The following is a 16,157-nucleotide window of genomic DNA, read 5'->3' on the forward strand; positions in this document are numbered from 1 at the left end:
AAATGTGATCAGTCCGAGGCAGAAAGGGACGAAACAACGGTTAATAAACCTATTTCTGAGTTACATTTAGGGTACGTGTAGGTTTAAATATGGTAAATAACTAAAACTAAAAGTTACCAAAATAGGTTAGAACACAAAATGACTCAATACTTTGATTTGTTTATTTCGCTTTTTATCTACTTTTGTATGTATATCTGCTGCATGTAAATAATTTGCATTGTTTTATGTATCGCTTCTTGTGTATGTGGTATTGTTACGCTTCTTGTAGATTTAATTTGTTTTATTTTAATTGATTCTCATTAATATAAACCAAAGCCAAAGAGTTGACATAATGTGTTATTGTTTTTGTTAAACATTGTCATTATTTATCAGTGTTAAATACCACTTAAAAACAAATGAACATTCAAAACTATGATAAACCGTCTTTTACAATATTTGCACAAGCCTACACAGTACTCGTGTCATTGACGCTTGGCCTGTGTAAATGATTTTTTCCCAACACCCCAATTAACTTGAATGTTAATTTGTCCAGTGTGCCCCATTTAATCATTCACAGACGCTAAACATAGTTGTAACGTTTTACTGCAATCATTCATTTGTCTTGTCACCCCATTCCATACCCACCCGGACCCGAACAAAATGGCCGACTCACAAAATGGCGGACGCGAAACAGAGGCCGGAGCCGTTGTCGGACGACTTCTTGTTCTCAATGTCGTCGAGCACGGAGAACCGTCTGTCGTACGCGTCGAGTCCGGAGAGCGACTTGGAAGTCAGCCCGCCGCCGGCGCCGCGGCTGGTTAAGTCGTCGTCGGACCCGTCGATAGCCACGACGCAGGACAACATGGACCGAGATGACGATATGAATCATATGGCTGATGCTGTGCCACCGCCTTATACGGTTCGTATAACTATCATTGCTTAATAAATGTTGTAGTATCGACAAGTTACATAAAATCATCAGATCATCACACAAAAATGGACGCTGTCTATCATGGTAATCAATCGTCATAAGTTATGCGTATCCACGGTATAGGTATTAGGTATATAATTAATTGTAATATTTTATTAGGACAGTTTTTTACTTACCTAGTACCTACCGTTAACGTCAGTAACTACAATAACAATACTAATAGTTCTTTCAGTGATGTACTTACCTGTTTTTTTTTATCTATCAATTGTTTTTAATAAAAATCAATTACCTAACAGGTAGGTAACCTACCTTAGTTTAGTAATGCCAGATTTTTAAGTAAGTAGCTAATCATGGCAGGGGAATGTAATGTAACTGAGAGCATACATTCAACTCAAGTTTTAACAGATGAATGTGTATTCTCAGTTCTTTTCTAGTACCACAATCTGCTTGCAACTACCTCAAGATTATTGAAGATATTTAAATGTCATAGGTACTTTTAATATTTAATTATTGGGTAAGTAAATAATATAACGTTATTATAACCAGTAGCTAACTTCAACTGAACACTTCCTCAACCCAACAGCAAGGCGGCTACGGCGACAGCAAATACGGATTCTCAACGAACGGCAACGGGCCCACCAACGGCATGACGCACCATAACGGGCAGCAGAATATGACGCAAGAGGCTCCGCCGTACCAGATGAATCCTATGGCACATTCACCTCCGCACTCCCCGCTGTATGGGACCGGTAAGCACTTTGTCAAAGTCTTAAAATAAGTAACTGTAGGTACCTATCTGTGTAGGTACCTAATGCTACGTTCACCTTCAGCTCATAATAAAATGTATACTTAATCATTTGATGGGCTAGTCAGGCTAGTGTAATTATCTTCCTACCTATAGTCTATTGTGTACAAAATTTTACAAACTAATGAAGTAAAAAAAGTAAACTATGACTTTTGTACGTCGCTAACTTAATATACAACGCAAGGAGCTGGCAACCAACTGGCAACGTCACAAATCATGAATATCTATGACATAGACTTTCCCAAATGACCTCCCCTGGTTTCTTCATGCAAATCGCAAGTATAAGGACCGTAAGGATATTCGTACCTGTTATAATCTGTGTGAAACGCGTCTGCAAGTAGTGTGTGCACGGTTCAGTTCCAGAGCTGCCGCCGCGCACGCCCGGGCGACCGGCGGGCGGCGTGCTGCTGCCCGCGCCGCCGCCGGCCCGGCCGCCGCTCAGCAGGCACCCGCACCAGGTAACACCGAGGGTTTCTTATTGTTAGTCGTGTTAGCCCCACTTGCACCATCCCACTAACCCGGGATTAACCGGTTAAACCAGTGTCAAATTGTACTGGTAACCATGGAAACTCCAGGTTTAATCGGTTAACCCCGGGTTAGTGAATGGTGCAAGTGGCCCTTACAAGTGAAAAGAGGAATATTTGACCAACAAACCTCCTCCAAAATGGCGGTCTAGGGATTCTATGCCTATCAAAAAAACCTTATACAATTTTATTAGACGTCAGTCCTTGTTTACAACACTTAGCGTCACTTGCACCATCCTACTAACCCGGGGTTAACAGGTTAAACCGTTAACCCAGTGTCAAATCGTACTGGTACCCATGGTAACTCCAGATTTAACCGGCTAACCCCTGGTTAGTGGGATGGTGCGAGTGGCCCCGGTTAGCCTATTTGTTGTCTCTTATTTCAGTGGATATCCTAGTAGCAACTTTAGCTCCTGTTCCCAGCATACCTTTATATTAAAAGCTTAAGCTTTAGATTTACTTATATTCTTTTTCCATTAAGCCAGATTAAGGATGCTTTAAAAAAATCTTTCTTAACCGTTATCGTGTAAATCCTCGGTTGACACAATGGGTATTTAATAAAGCCACTACTTCCACAGAACACCCGTCCCAGCGCACAAGAGCGTCTCTTCGGACCACCAAAGGAAGCGAACGGCGACGACACGGCCACGTACACAGCCCGACCTACGAGCATGATCATACAACCCACGCAGAACTCGCTCGATCGGCACCGGCATCCTGGGAACCCGGTACGTTCTCATCATGAATCAGGGTAGCAGATAGCGACTAATGGTTTGGTTTGACGTAAACGCAGCTGATGAAAAAGCTGGAATAGATTGACTGATTTGACTGAAGTAACTGGTCTGGATCTAACTTGACTTTACAACTTGACGTGGTGATTGGAAACTCCTATTTGATTAGGTATTATGTGTCATCCAATACTATATATGCTGGAGGTGGGAATGTCGGAAAGTCCAACTTCCGTCTCACCGGTCATCACTGGCTGTGTGACTTACCTGTTTTTGAATTGTCACAACAAGTCACATTTCCTTGACCCCCTACCTCCCCCTAAACGTGTGACGTAATTAATGGATTACCCCTATACAATTAGTGCCTAATCATTCTTAGTACCTACACTCTCAAAACTATATTAAATAAAATAGTAACACAATTACAAATGTTACGTAAACTACGTCACCGAGTTTGTATTGATTGAGCTTGTTTCTCTCACAGCAGAACTCGTACGACGGCACGTCGTCGTACGAGTACGGGGGCTCCAACAACGGCTCGGCCCTCGGCTCCTGTCGCCTGCCGCCCAACGCCCCCGATGATCTCAAAGTCGCCCCGCCTCCGAAGTAAGTTTACTGTTTATCAAATTATGACGTTGCAAATCCTTCCAGCTTCCATCCTAGTGCAGTTCGTACATAAGTTACGAGCCGCGGTTCGAACCCGCGACCTCCGGATTGAAAGTGGAAAGCAAGAATGAGCGCCGCGCGTGATGACGTGCAAGACAAACGGAGCTCCCTACGATTCGCGCTTCGCAACTTGTCACAGTGGCCATCGACATGAAAATTGCTAGGGATCACATATAGTCAGGGCCGGATTAAGCATGTCGGGGCCCCTAGGCAGTGCGAGGCTCGGGGCCCCCTACAGTCAATTGTGCACACAACATATTCAGTACAGGGAAATAAGTGCGTTTTTAATTTCAATCTTCAGGCGTCGGCCTAGCCGATCCAAATCGAACGATGCCTTTTTCGCTCTTATTGCGTGGACATAAAGCTTTGTTCTATCGGTTTTTGCCGATTCCGCGTCGTGTCAAGTGTGGGGAGAGCCCTTTTAGGCTTAAGGCCAATTCCCAGTGGAATACCAAAGATGTGAGCTTCACCGTCACTTTCCTATCTACCTCTAATGGCAAATTTTAAGCGAGGGCTAAGCTCAACTAGTGCCGCAAAGTTGATTTTCTCAATAGTTAATATTTTGCGAGGCTGAACAGCGATTGTCCGACCATAAGATCAAACGCCGAGCCACATGATTAGAATTAACCTAATAATAAAGAATTTCCATATGTTAAAATTACTTAAATTATTAGAGTTAGACCAGGATAAGTCTGCAACAATTTTGATAGCACTCGCAGTGCGAGTGTCATTTTAAACGTCAAAGCTTCTATGCAATTATGACGTATAAATAACACTTGGACTGCTTATGCCATCAAAATCATTGCAGACTTTTTTTGGTCTACCTCTATTTATTCACCAGTCAAGCTAACATGTAGATGATACAGGGTCAACTAAGGAACCAAAAATAAACGCGAGCGCAGCGAGCGCGAATTTTTTTTTAACTACATATATCGCAAATTGTGAAAGCGTTTTAAAAGGCCGGGTATCGATCTTCATCTGGGCCTAAAAGTCCGAAGTGCCCCAGTGAGGCGAACCTTCATGCGAAGTCAAAGCCGTGCTTCATCAGGCTTCAGGATAAATAGTTGAGCACAGACACGAACCAATGTCCATTGTATTAAAAAGCGAGACCGCAGGCCGAGCTTGGCGCAGCGAGGCCAAAGGCGAAGCTGAAGTAGAGATGTGGAACACAAACCAATGGGTAAATTGAGGTAAAAAGTGAGGCTGAAGGTCGAGCATTCCTATGAAAAACTGGGGACACGTTCGTCTTCTTTCTTTTTCTTTGTTTTAATCAATAGTCCTCGTGATTTTGGGTCGAAATAACCCAAAAGTTGTTGGTTGTTCGAGAAAAAGTGAACCATTTTTCCTGAAAACCCCTATTATTACAACTTTACAACAGGTACGCAGAATACGTCCCGTAAACTGTAACGTATTGCTTAAATTTTATTGCAGTAAGTATTTCATTAATTAAAGATTCAGAAAAAAAAACAATAACAAAGCATAATCATTATTATAATAAAAAATTTACTCATGAATTTTGACCCTATGGAACAAAATTTTTATTGGTGCGCGCTGAGCCGCCGGGGCCCCCTAGCCGAGGCGGGGCCCCTAGGCAGTTGCCTACTTTGACTTAGGGTTAATCCGGCCCTGCATATAGTCACCATGAAAAGATACGAAGTGGCACATACGTCAAATTCCTTGATCGTACCTATACAATGAATGTGATTGATCGTAATCCGTAGATATAACGATGACTTATTAATATTATTGTTTCAGTAAACTTGAGCCGCCGCCGCCTCCCAACCCGACCGCCATGTCGTCACAGAGTCCGCAGCGAAACTCCAACTCGCACGAACACAACTCGCTCGAGTACAGAAACTCCGACAACTACAGGTAACTTACTGAAACTTAAAATTAAAGATACCTTTGTGTAATTTTCAAGGCTTTAGAAATTCGAAGCTTAAGTTTTGTACAATAAGGATCATTATTGAATGTCGTCTATCGCAGCAGGTCCGCGGAGAACTTCCGCAGCCCGCAGCGGCCCGCGGCCATGAACGGCTCCGCGCACGCCGCGCCCATGCACGCGCGCGGGCCCTCGCTGCCCAACGCGCCCACTAACGACCACGCCAAATACAGGTACAGTGAAACCTGGTTAAGTGGGACCTGGATAAGTGAGAAACCTCTATAGCTGGGACTCATGGTGCGGTCCCGACACTTTAGCACTGAATTACCTCTGTTAGTGAGATAAACCGAACCTCTATAACTGGGATTAGTTGTTGTAATTTTATAGTCACATTTACCTCTATAATTGAGACAGAGAGTGTATTTTACCTCTTTTACTGAGACTATATTTATAAAATTACATTTCCCTAATTGTTTTTTTGAATTTTATACGAATTACCTCTGTATCTGAGATAACGTCAATCTATGACCTCTATAACTTGGACTTTATTGATCTATTTCCGTATTCTTACTAACTCTTAGTCTATCCACAAATTCCGCATTTGTTTAATTGTGTCTAAACGACTTCAAGTTTCCTTTAGTTAATTTCTGTAGTTAAAACTATCGAAACGAAAGCTGAAATCTTGATAAGTAACAAGAAGAAACAAATTTTCATTTAATACATTTCTAAGGCGCTATGAAGTCGAATGTTGATCGAAAAAATCTATCCTTTGGAAAATCATTCAAAATAAATTCAAAGAAATATTTAAACAGACTTAAAAAATATTTAGGGACAAGGATTATTTTACCTAAACATTTAAAGATAATTACAAAATACCTTATTAACCACCTCTATAACTGAGATATATCCTCTATTCTCACCTCTGTTAATGGGACCCTCTGTAAATGAGACAGAAATTTATTTGTACCTGGCTAACTGAGAGCCTGGGTAAGTGGAATACCTCTTTAAGTGAGACAAATCTGCTCGTCCCTTGAAGTCTCACTTATCCAGGTTTCACTGTATATACCTACACCTAACTTTTGAACAATAAATATTTCAAATATCAAGGCCTATATTGTCTGTGTTATCTGTCAGTATCTTATAATTATAACGCAACAAATTTACCCATAGGTATAATATTAGTAACATTTACTCATACTATTGCGGTTGTACGTAAAAATCATTGTAGATAATATATGTATTTATATTCAAATGAATGTCCTCTACATATAATATGATTTGCCATTTCGTCAGGTGACAAGCAAAACTCACTAATTACCACTACAAGTTCATAGCCATAGTGAACCATATTAGTAGGTACTTAAATAAGTTTGATGTTTATTTAATGCTTTTTTAGTAATTAGTGAGTTTTGCTTGTCACCTGACGATTTCATCTTTACAATTTCATAGATATTTAACTTAGTAGGTACCTACATATAAAAAAAACTTACAAGGTTGAGTGCTTCAACATTGGTCACTGAACCTGTACAATCTGTTCTGTTTGTGTGCAGCAGCCGCACCAACTCTGCGTCGCAGGCGGACTACAGCGCGCGCGGCGCGCCGCCCTACAAGCCGGTGCCGCCGCCCAAGCCCAAGCACTACCGCCCGCCCGCCGACCAGCCGCACCCGGGACACCCCAGGAATGGGGTATGTTACTCATTAATGTCAAATTTTGTTTCTAAATCGAAGACGCAATACAACACATGTTTGAGCTAAGCTTTACCGTTGGAGTATATCACTGGGTCTAAAAACATTTAAACAGTAAATGGTGCATATCAGATTAGAACTCTTCGGCTTCCCGAGTCTATTCTGAAAGTCATGGCGTTTCATTTATCAGAATTTCGCTACAAAATCGAATACGCAGCATGAAACTATCGAACTGTGCCCTGGAGGTTAAATGTCGCCACCCGACAAACATACATCAAGTGCAAAATGGGACTGTGTAAACTATTGGTCAAATAAACACAAACGATGAACATCTTAGTGGTCATTCATAATTTCTGAATAGGCGAATACTGTCTGTCAAACGAATCATGTCTCTAGGCGAGATAACGACTCTATAGAGCGACTGGTCGTACAAGGAAGAGTGGAGGGAACCAGATCGCGCGGCAGATCACCTATGCGGGACTGATCAAATAAAATCCGCAGTGGGAAACCGCGTATCTGATTGTGCCAGACAGTCTGCCAACTGGGAGAGATGGCGGGAGATCGTGCGAAGAGCTGTATCCGCCTCTACTATCTATGCGGACCGCTCTGTCAAGAGCGATACGACAGAGAAGAAGAAGAATTCTGTCTTCACCAATTTTTAACACTTATTTTATACTCACAACCGAATACTATCCACCTATTTTTCGGTGTATTTACTTTTAATTTATAAAAACCAATCGACATTCATCTAAATTGCTTGCCTATGACTAAAGTTTATATTTGTGAAACGTTTCAACAGAGCATGGATCCGGCAGCGGCGCCTCCGCCCGGCCCCGGCGCCGGCGCCGGCGCGCCGCCCCGCGCGCCCGCGCCCGCGCACTACCCGCACTACTCGCACCAGCACTCGCTGTCGCAGCCGCACCACCGCGTGCAGCACAACAGCTACCCACAAGTAACTATATGCTCAACACTGTTGGACCTACAATACTGCCCTGAGGAACTCCGTAGCCAACTCTATTGTGCAGTTATGTGATACGGGCAACACCGACGCATTTCATTATACATATTTCGTTACAAATACTCATCTACTGCAATAGGAGTCCATCCATTACAATAGCAACTCTGAAATCATCAATAACCATAAATACTAAATAGTACCGGACCTAGTTTAGTGTAGGGAATGCAAATCGGTTATTTTCGGTTATTTTTTGTATGGAAATTATCGGTTATTAACCGAAACCGCGGTTATTTCCATACAAAAAATAACCGATTTGCATTCCCTAGTTTAGTGCCTTGTGGAATTCTTGGCTAAATTTATTATTATGTTGTCGATATCGAATATCCTATTTTATTTCTTAAATTGGAATACATATAATTCACATTCAAATAAATGTATATATATTCTGTTCTTTCTATTTCTACCTTTTAAAAGTTTAGTCGACCACTTGTCAGTTTTGCAACCGTGTCGAAAGCTTCTTAAAGTTCACCTTTTAAAATATTAATTCTACGCACATGTGATCAAATCGTTTTTGTCTACAGCATCAACAAAACATGTCATACGGCGGTCAGATGCCTCCCCAGTCCCCGCCGTACTCCGGGCCTCCGCCCCACCACCGCGCCATTAACCTGCCGCACAACCCCCATCTCATAGGTAACCTATTTGTTATTACACCAAATGCCTTAAACGCTAAAAATTTATACTTTTTCTTGTCACAATCTAAACAATATCATTTTATTTATCTTCCCAGATTTAGCAGGCAGTCGAGAACAACGCGGATCCGCCTTCGAACTATATAGAAAGCCTCAACACATGCACAATATAAGGTAAGACCTTATCAAACGGTATAACCTTGTAATTACACTACCAATCAGTCCCCTAATTTACAAATACATTCAAACTCTAAAATAAATTAAAGTATACCTCAATACATATCTCTGAATTTGCATGTTCCAAAAATCATATCTTCGAGAATCTCTAGCCGTTTTCAGTCCCGTTTACATCAGCCCTGTACAATTTGCTCTAACATGCAAACACCAATCGCTTCACAAACGACTAACAATGTCTTGTCGGGCCACAGTATTAGTATCGGTCTTGTATGTGGTTATGAATATACATAATACATATTTTGTAACATATACATATCTCTATATTGGGGTAAGTCTGTAAATTGTAATAACATTGTATATTAGAGTATTTAGAGTTGTTTGTTATGACAATTATTATTGGCAGTGCGTGTCTGCATTTTAGTGCAACTTGAAAATTCTATTTAAAAGCATATTGAATTAATTTGTCTTTCTATTTGCTTAGTTTTTCTCATTACATTGTACATCGACGTCTTTGGTTTTCATTTGGCTGTCTTTTCCCTCCTGAAATTAATTATATTCTATCATCTTTCGTTCGTTGTTTATCTTTTCTTTTTCATTCCTTCAAGGGGCATTTATTTCAATATGCTTTTTAAGGAATCTCTAAATTCACTTCTTGAAAATTGCCATTAAATTTGGACATTTCAGATTTTCATTGCTTTTATTCTATCTGATCTCATAAGTTCTATTTAATACATTAATGTTGTGTCTGAAGTGTCCAGATTACTTATCATAGCGTAACTAAGTGGGTTTTTGGTTGTGGGTTTCCGCAGTTCATCCGATGCCATGAACTCGAGCGTGGAGCGCGACGAATCATTTTCACCAAAAACAAAAAAGAAATTGTCTAAAAAGCCATCGTTTATTAAAAACGCTGTGCTCGATCTATTCCGATCAAAAACGAAAAATTCCCAAAAAGTATCTCGGCAAAAGTCATTATGCGAGACAGACTTGCAGCCTAGACATCAGATGCATCAAATGCCGATGCTCAGACGAGAGAAGTCTGATCTTAGCGACTTGAATACGCATATAAGAAATACGCAAATAAGAAATCAAATGTTGCAGCGTAGCAACTCGTCCTCATGTGAAAAACCAGTTTTAAAACCAATCCTAAAACGACAAAGCTCATTTTGTGACGACAGAAATGGCGTAATTTGCACAGTTAGAGATTACGACGCCAAACCCGTCATTAAAAATCTAAGACGGCAAAATTCAATGTGTGAGATAGAAACGGAACCGAAAGTTACCCCACTGTTACGCAGACAGAATTCCCTCATAGAGTATAATAGGCGAGGCATTTACGGCCAGTCGCCCGGCTTTAATATGATTACCAAAATAGATCCCATCTACCAAAGACAGCAGCAAACAAAACACGAACCATTCCACCCTACGCAACCGCTACCTCCAGAACCTGTTTACCAAACCAAAGAACATCTCGTTTATGATCCTATTCCTAAACCAAGGAGAACGTATGCTTCTCTGTATGATACCTCAAGCGAAAACCCTTATGCCAGTAGATCTGAAGTTAATCAGAGTTTTGAAAGTCCGTATGGAAACCGACAGTCTATGGGCATGCCCCTTATGGACCCTTATGCTACTAGAGCCGAATGCATTAGAGAGAATCCCTATGCAACACGATCTGAATGTGTGAGAGAGAGTCCTTATGGCACAAGGACCGATATCGTAAAAGAAAGCCCATATGGAACTAGAACAGATTCTGTAAGAGAGAGTTTGTACGGAACAAGAACAGATTCTGTTAGAGAAAGTCCTTATGGTACCAGATCAGAGTCCATTAGGGAAAGCCCTTATGCCACCAGGAGGGAAATAATAAACGATAATCCATATGCTACTAAGCAGGACATCGTTAAGCAACCAGATTCATTGTACAGCGAATCTCCTTATTCTAGCAAAGAGCACATACTTAGGCACAGAATGACTTCTGAAAGTCCATATTCTACTAAAGAAGATATGCTGCGACAGAGATTTTCAGAATCACCTTATAATACCAAGGAAGAAATGCTTAAGCAAAGAATGGACGGGTCGTTTACTGCTAAAGAGCCCTTGTATGGTAGAAGGACGTATGATCCTCCAGCAAGCACCTCATGGTCAGAGAATCCCTATAGTGTGAGGCCTGACAGAAGATTACAAACTCCAGTAAATTATCCCGAAAGGCTATCACCTATGGCTAAGTGTATGAGCGAACCACCATATTCATCTAGAACGGAAATGCTGTCGAGAACAGGGCAAGCAGAATCACCATATACAACTCGATCCGAGATCAAATCTAGCAGCTCGGAATCTAATTATTGTACGAGGAGTGACAGTCTTGAGTTTAAACCAGATGTTCGACCCGCTTCAGCAGAGTGTACATATGTATCAAGACAAGAAATTTTATCTCAGAAAGCCGCTATGTTAGCCAGTAAAGAGTCCACTTATGGTATTCGACTAGAAGAAAAACTGGAAATGATAAAACAAAGAAATCAAGCTAAAAAGGAAATGATTTATCAAACCAGGAAGGAAGCAAATGAAAGTGATGCAGCTAAAATGAGAGAACCTTTGTATGTTTCCAAAAGAGAACTAAAAGATAGTGTAATATACGAATCCCACCAGGAAACTAAAGAAGTATTACAAGCCCAAGAAGGTAGCGCGAGAAGTAGCCCGTATGAACTCAGTGATGCTAATCATTTATCCCGCCGAGAACCTATTTATCAAACAAAGACAGAAGCACAAAGCTGCGTTGAGAAGGAGACATTCCAAGAAATAGATTTTTCAAAACTCAGATTAACAGAGTCAAAAACCGACGCAGAAAAGGAAAAGTCACTGAACATAGAATCTACCGTACTCAAAGGTGAACCTTTATACGCACCTCGTTTGCATGGGAAGACCGAACACATATCGAATGCTTTAAAAGCAACTACCTCTCCTGTACCTTATGAATCGACAACGTCTATGGAAACTCATTATGCATCTGAATGCAGCATGAACTTTGAAAATAAGCCTCAAAGTACCCCTTACACCTCTCAAGATTTAGAGGATCAACCTCCAAAACCTAGTAGAACCGTAAAATTCTGCGAAAGGATAGTAGAGAAAAGTCCTGAGAGCAGCCAAGAAAATTCTGAAAATATGTCTTCAAGTCAGAACGAAACAACCGTTATTAACAATCAGAACACAGTGGTTCAGGCATCCATGTCAGAAAGTGCCTCAGAGAATAAAGAGGAAGTAGAACCTGATGGTCCGCATACTACTTGGGGAATATTTGACAGTGAAGGCGGTGTATTAGAAGATAGACAATGGGGAGTTTCCCTAATCATCCCGCCTAAAGCTATAGCTCCTGGTATCAAGCAAAAGATCTACTTTACGGTGTCAGACCCGAGGCTGAGCCAGCGCGTGGGGGGGCCACCAATCGATATGGACAACGGTAAAGCTTATTGTAATGAAGCACGCGCCTGTAGTCTAGAATCTAGAAAGCACTTACTAATTGGGCATTAACGATGATAATAGAGGAGCAACAAATTTGATTAGTGACTGTACCACTGTTTAGCTAGCTATGTACAAAACAATAAATATGTTTATATATTTTGCATGGACATTGTGAAGCATGTGGGTTGTAGATAGACCTTTATGTATAGAACACACTCTAATTTCTGACACTTATTATCATTACGTAGTACATTATTAGGCCGCTTTATTTCATGTAACAAAGTCATAAATACAGAGCACTTTCTACATGTACAGCAATTACCAAGTATTTATAGTATAAAGTATTGCTTGTATAGTTTTTATTTGTTTTTAACATATGTACATTTATCATATTCGTTTTACATACATCTATTAACCAGGTCAGTCATATATGTATTATTATCATTTATTTGTGCAGCTTCTACCACACAATACACTCGTACTTAGAGATTGAGGAGAGACGACGTCGCCTATGCTACGTTCAACCAACCGTATGATTGTATGTTTGACCAAAACTCTATATACTCGTACTCGTATCAACACATTATTTTATTCTTATTTTCACTGATGAAAGATTTTTTTGTTCTTATTTACCTACTGTAGTTTCTCTATATCCTTTTTATTTAAATATCTTATTTTTTATTAATTCTTCTTATGACTTCAATTTTGTTCTTGTTTCGTGACCATTGTCCATTTTAACCGCTTGGCATGCTTAATATAATGCATAAAACGTGTTGCGATTTGTGTTTGTGTGTTACAGTGTACATTACTATCTTTGATGTTATCTAATACGATTGACAAATTACCAAACAACTTATTCACCTTTTAGCACTCAAAAGATTTTATCATCTTCTGCTCGAATTTCTAGCACATCTCAATTCTAATTCAATTATCCAACTAGGTACATATCATATTTAATACACCCTAAACAGTTTTACCAATTTAATTTTTCAATTAAAATTAACTAAAACAAATATCAAACGAATACCTATATGATTGATGTTATTATTTCCTTTACTTTCTTTTATTTTCCTGATTAGCTCGAAGATGTTTGCAGGACTTTAACGTCTTTTCCTGAACAGGTGAAGCGATGCTATCCCCACTAGTGATGTGCGGTCCGCAAGGGCTGGTGTTCCTGCGGCCAGTGACGCTGCGGCTGCCGCACTGCGCCAACGCAGTCCCCTCCCTAGGCCTCACGATCAAGGCCACCGACACCGAGGCGCACCTCAGCACCGACTGGGACCAGATACATCTCCCTGCGACTACAACACTCAACACTGTTGCTGTCAAAGTTGATCATTTTTAGCTCACGGTATAAAATGTTGTTAGCTCGTGATTATTTTGAGCTCATGTACGACCAATCGAATATATGATAAATATAATATATTAGACGGTTAATTGTGAAAATATGACACTATATAGCTTGAATAGGCTATTGTTTTTATACCATAATATTGGACCCAGTTGTCTAACATTAATGGGGTTGCAAAGATAATGTTCTTCCAAATTGTATCTAAATTCCCACCTTTTAGGCCATAAGACCGCATTTTTAATTCGCATAAAACGCATTCTCAAAGAGATATTTTTTTTTTAATATTAGAAAATCTCTTAAGTAATTTTAGGCTTTGAGAGCTTGGTTTGACACGGTAATATTGGTGGTGCTCTTGCTATGCCAATATTTTATGTATAAAATAATTAATATGCCCTGATAACACAAATTTAGAAGTGAACACTGCAAAGATAATATTCTGGCAAGACTAGATTTTAAGAATAGTTTTTCACGTTAGTTAGTTATCAAAGGGTTTATTAAAGTCTTGGTGTCAATTGGTGATAATAAAATGAATAAATTCAATGATTGGAATTGTGAAATTAGTGAAACATTTTAATAAAATTATGTTCAAGAATTTATCATTAAATAAGATGCCTTACCATAACTTAGAGCTATTACTATAGATGTAATAATGTTGATATTGTAATGTTATTATTTAATGTAATGCATCTGTATTTAGAAATAGAAATCGGAATGTTGGATGTTTTATCCGAATGGAATGTTTTCGTATTTTGACTTTTCAAAATAATGATGTGACTGTTGCTTTTAACGTGAGTCATGGAAAGGGAAATGAAATAAATGTGTAATCAAATTGTGTCAAATTAATAATACGGGGCTGAACTTTTATTACCATTTTCCTTTCCATGATGTCTTTCTCAATTGCGTTGCAACTTGCTAAAGAAACCTTAGTTGTGGATTTAAGCGCTACTTCTACTCGTATGTTATTTCCCATTCGCCTTATACCTGTATTGTATATTTTCTTGTTATTAACGATGAGTTTAACTATGACTCTACAATAAAATTTTATATCTACAGATTTTTCTTTTACTTTATCACCATTCACCAAGTAGGTATATTCCTTTAAGGAACCCTCCTTAACCCCCTACAAACCCTTACAAGGGAAGAATATATGAACATGTAGACACTTGTATCATCTGTGGACTACCATAATTTATGAACACCAGCAAGGAAACTTCCTCTCCTGCAAAATGACTTAAAATGTAACTTAAAAAGTACTACTTATTTCAAAAATCTCTATCCACCAAGAGCTGTGACGGCATAAATGTATGAGAAACCTGGCATGTTAGTCTCAGACGGTTCTGCTAAGGCACGATTGTTCCTTAGGTCAGTCCTTGTCCTAGTACTACAGTTCCTCGGTCACTCTTGACTGCCCTGTACCTTCCAAAAAAAGTTGGGCAGGACAGTTCCGATGGTCCAAGTGCGCTCTGTTTCTGCTTACTTGTAGTTCTTAGTTCGAGTCTGCTATTATTTAACCCCTTGACCGCCAAAGATGTCCACAGACACGCGCCGCTACAGCCCCAATATCAACCTTCGTACATTCATGCACACGATAGGCTTGGTGTTGAAAGGGTTAAATTGAATACAACTGAAGGAAGAGGACTTTATTTATGAAATAAAATTGTATACCTATAAAAAAATCGCATAAAAATGCCCAAAACTTACGTTTGGCACAGTGTGGGTGCGCTGCCCGGTCACGGCGGCAAAAAAGGTGGCCGATGGCGGTCGTTTCCTGGTGGGGTGGTCCTCCGCACAGGTCAAACTGCTGGAGCCGAGAGTAATGCGCTGCTTCCGTTGCCTGGAGTGCGGGCATGTGAAAGCACAGTGTCAGGCGCAGGTGGACCGTGGCGGACTGTGCTACCGCTGCGGGAAGCCTGACCATAAGGCGGCGCAGTGCTCGGCGGCGCCCCACTGTGCCGTGTGCGACACGGCGGGCATGCCGGCAAGTCACGTCCTTGGCTCCAAGGCATGCACTACATCACGTCCGAGAAAGGGGAAGAAAGCTGGTGATGGCCCCCGGGTCTCCTCGCAGCTTTCTCAAGTGGCTACAAAAACACCTGTGGCCCGTAATGAGGCGGCAGAGGGAATGGCTCTCGATTAATAATGGCCATCCGATTTCTACAGGGGAATATAAACCATAGCGCCAGAGCCCAGGACCTGCTGACTCAAAGCCTGGCGGAATGGCAAATCGGAGTTGGGATTATTGCTGAGCCTTATTCTGTCCCACCTAGAGACAATTGGGCCGGAGATTTGGACGGTCTAGCGGCTATAATCGTCAATCCGTCCGCT

General features: G+C 40.6%; 1 protein-coding gene across 12 annotated transcripts in view; it reads left to right on the plus strand.

Annotated features, from left to right (window-relative positions):
* LOC134789893 (tight junction protein ZO-3-like) overlaps positions 1-14,884 on the plus strand; it is a 145,581-nt gene extending 130,697 nt beyond the window's left edge. For 4 of the 12 annotated variants that reach the window (XM_063760573.1, XM_063760619.1, XM_063760637.1 and 1 more), the window contains 13 exons: positions 674-898; positions 1,494-1,659; positions 2,073-2,173; positions 2,818-2,967; positions 3,452-3,573; positions 5,389-5,505; positions 5,620-5,748; positions 7,066-7,201; positions 8,001-8,153; positions 8,741-8,852; positions 8,950-9,025; positions 9,838-12,479; positions 13,603-14,884. In XM_063760573.1, the coding sequence (XP_063616643.1) occupies positions 674-898; positions 1,494-1,659; positions 2,073-2,173; positions 2,818-2,967; positions 3,452-3,573; positions 5,389-5,505; positions 5,620-5,748; positions 7,066-7,201; positions 8,001-8,153; positions 8,741-8,852; positions 8,950-9,025; positions 9,838-12,479; positions 13,603-13,826 (4,353 nt within the window). In that variant the 3' untranslated portion in view covers positions 13,827-14,884. Of the gene's footprint in view, positions 1-673; positions 899-1,493; positions 1,660-2,072; positions 2,174-2,817; positions 2,968-3,451; positions 3,574-5,388; positions 5,506-5,619; positions 5,749-7,065; positions 7,202-8,000; positions 8,154-8,740; positions 8,853-8,949; positions 9,026-9,837; positions 12,480-12,938; positions 13,020-13,602 lie in introns of all 12 variants that reach the window. The other 8 variants (XR_010144132.1, XM_063760581.1, XM_063760597.1 and 5 more) reach the window with 8 other exon arrangements.
* Positions 14,885-16,157: the final 1,273 nt, after the last annotated feature.

Source organism: Cydia splendana, chromosome 1 (assembly GCF_910591565.1).
Source record: "Cydia splendana chromosome 1, ilCydSple1.2, whole genome shotgun sequence".
NCBI classification, from domain to species: domain Eukaryota; kingdom Metazoa; phylum Arthropoda; class Insecta; order Lepidoptera; family Tortricidae; genus Cydia; species Cydia splendana.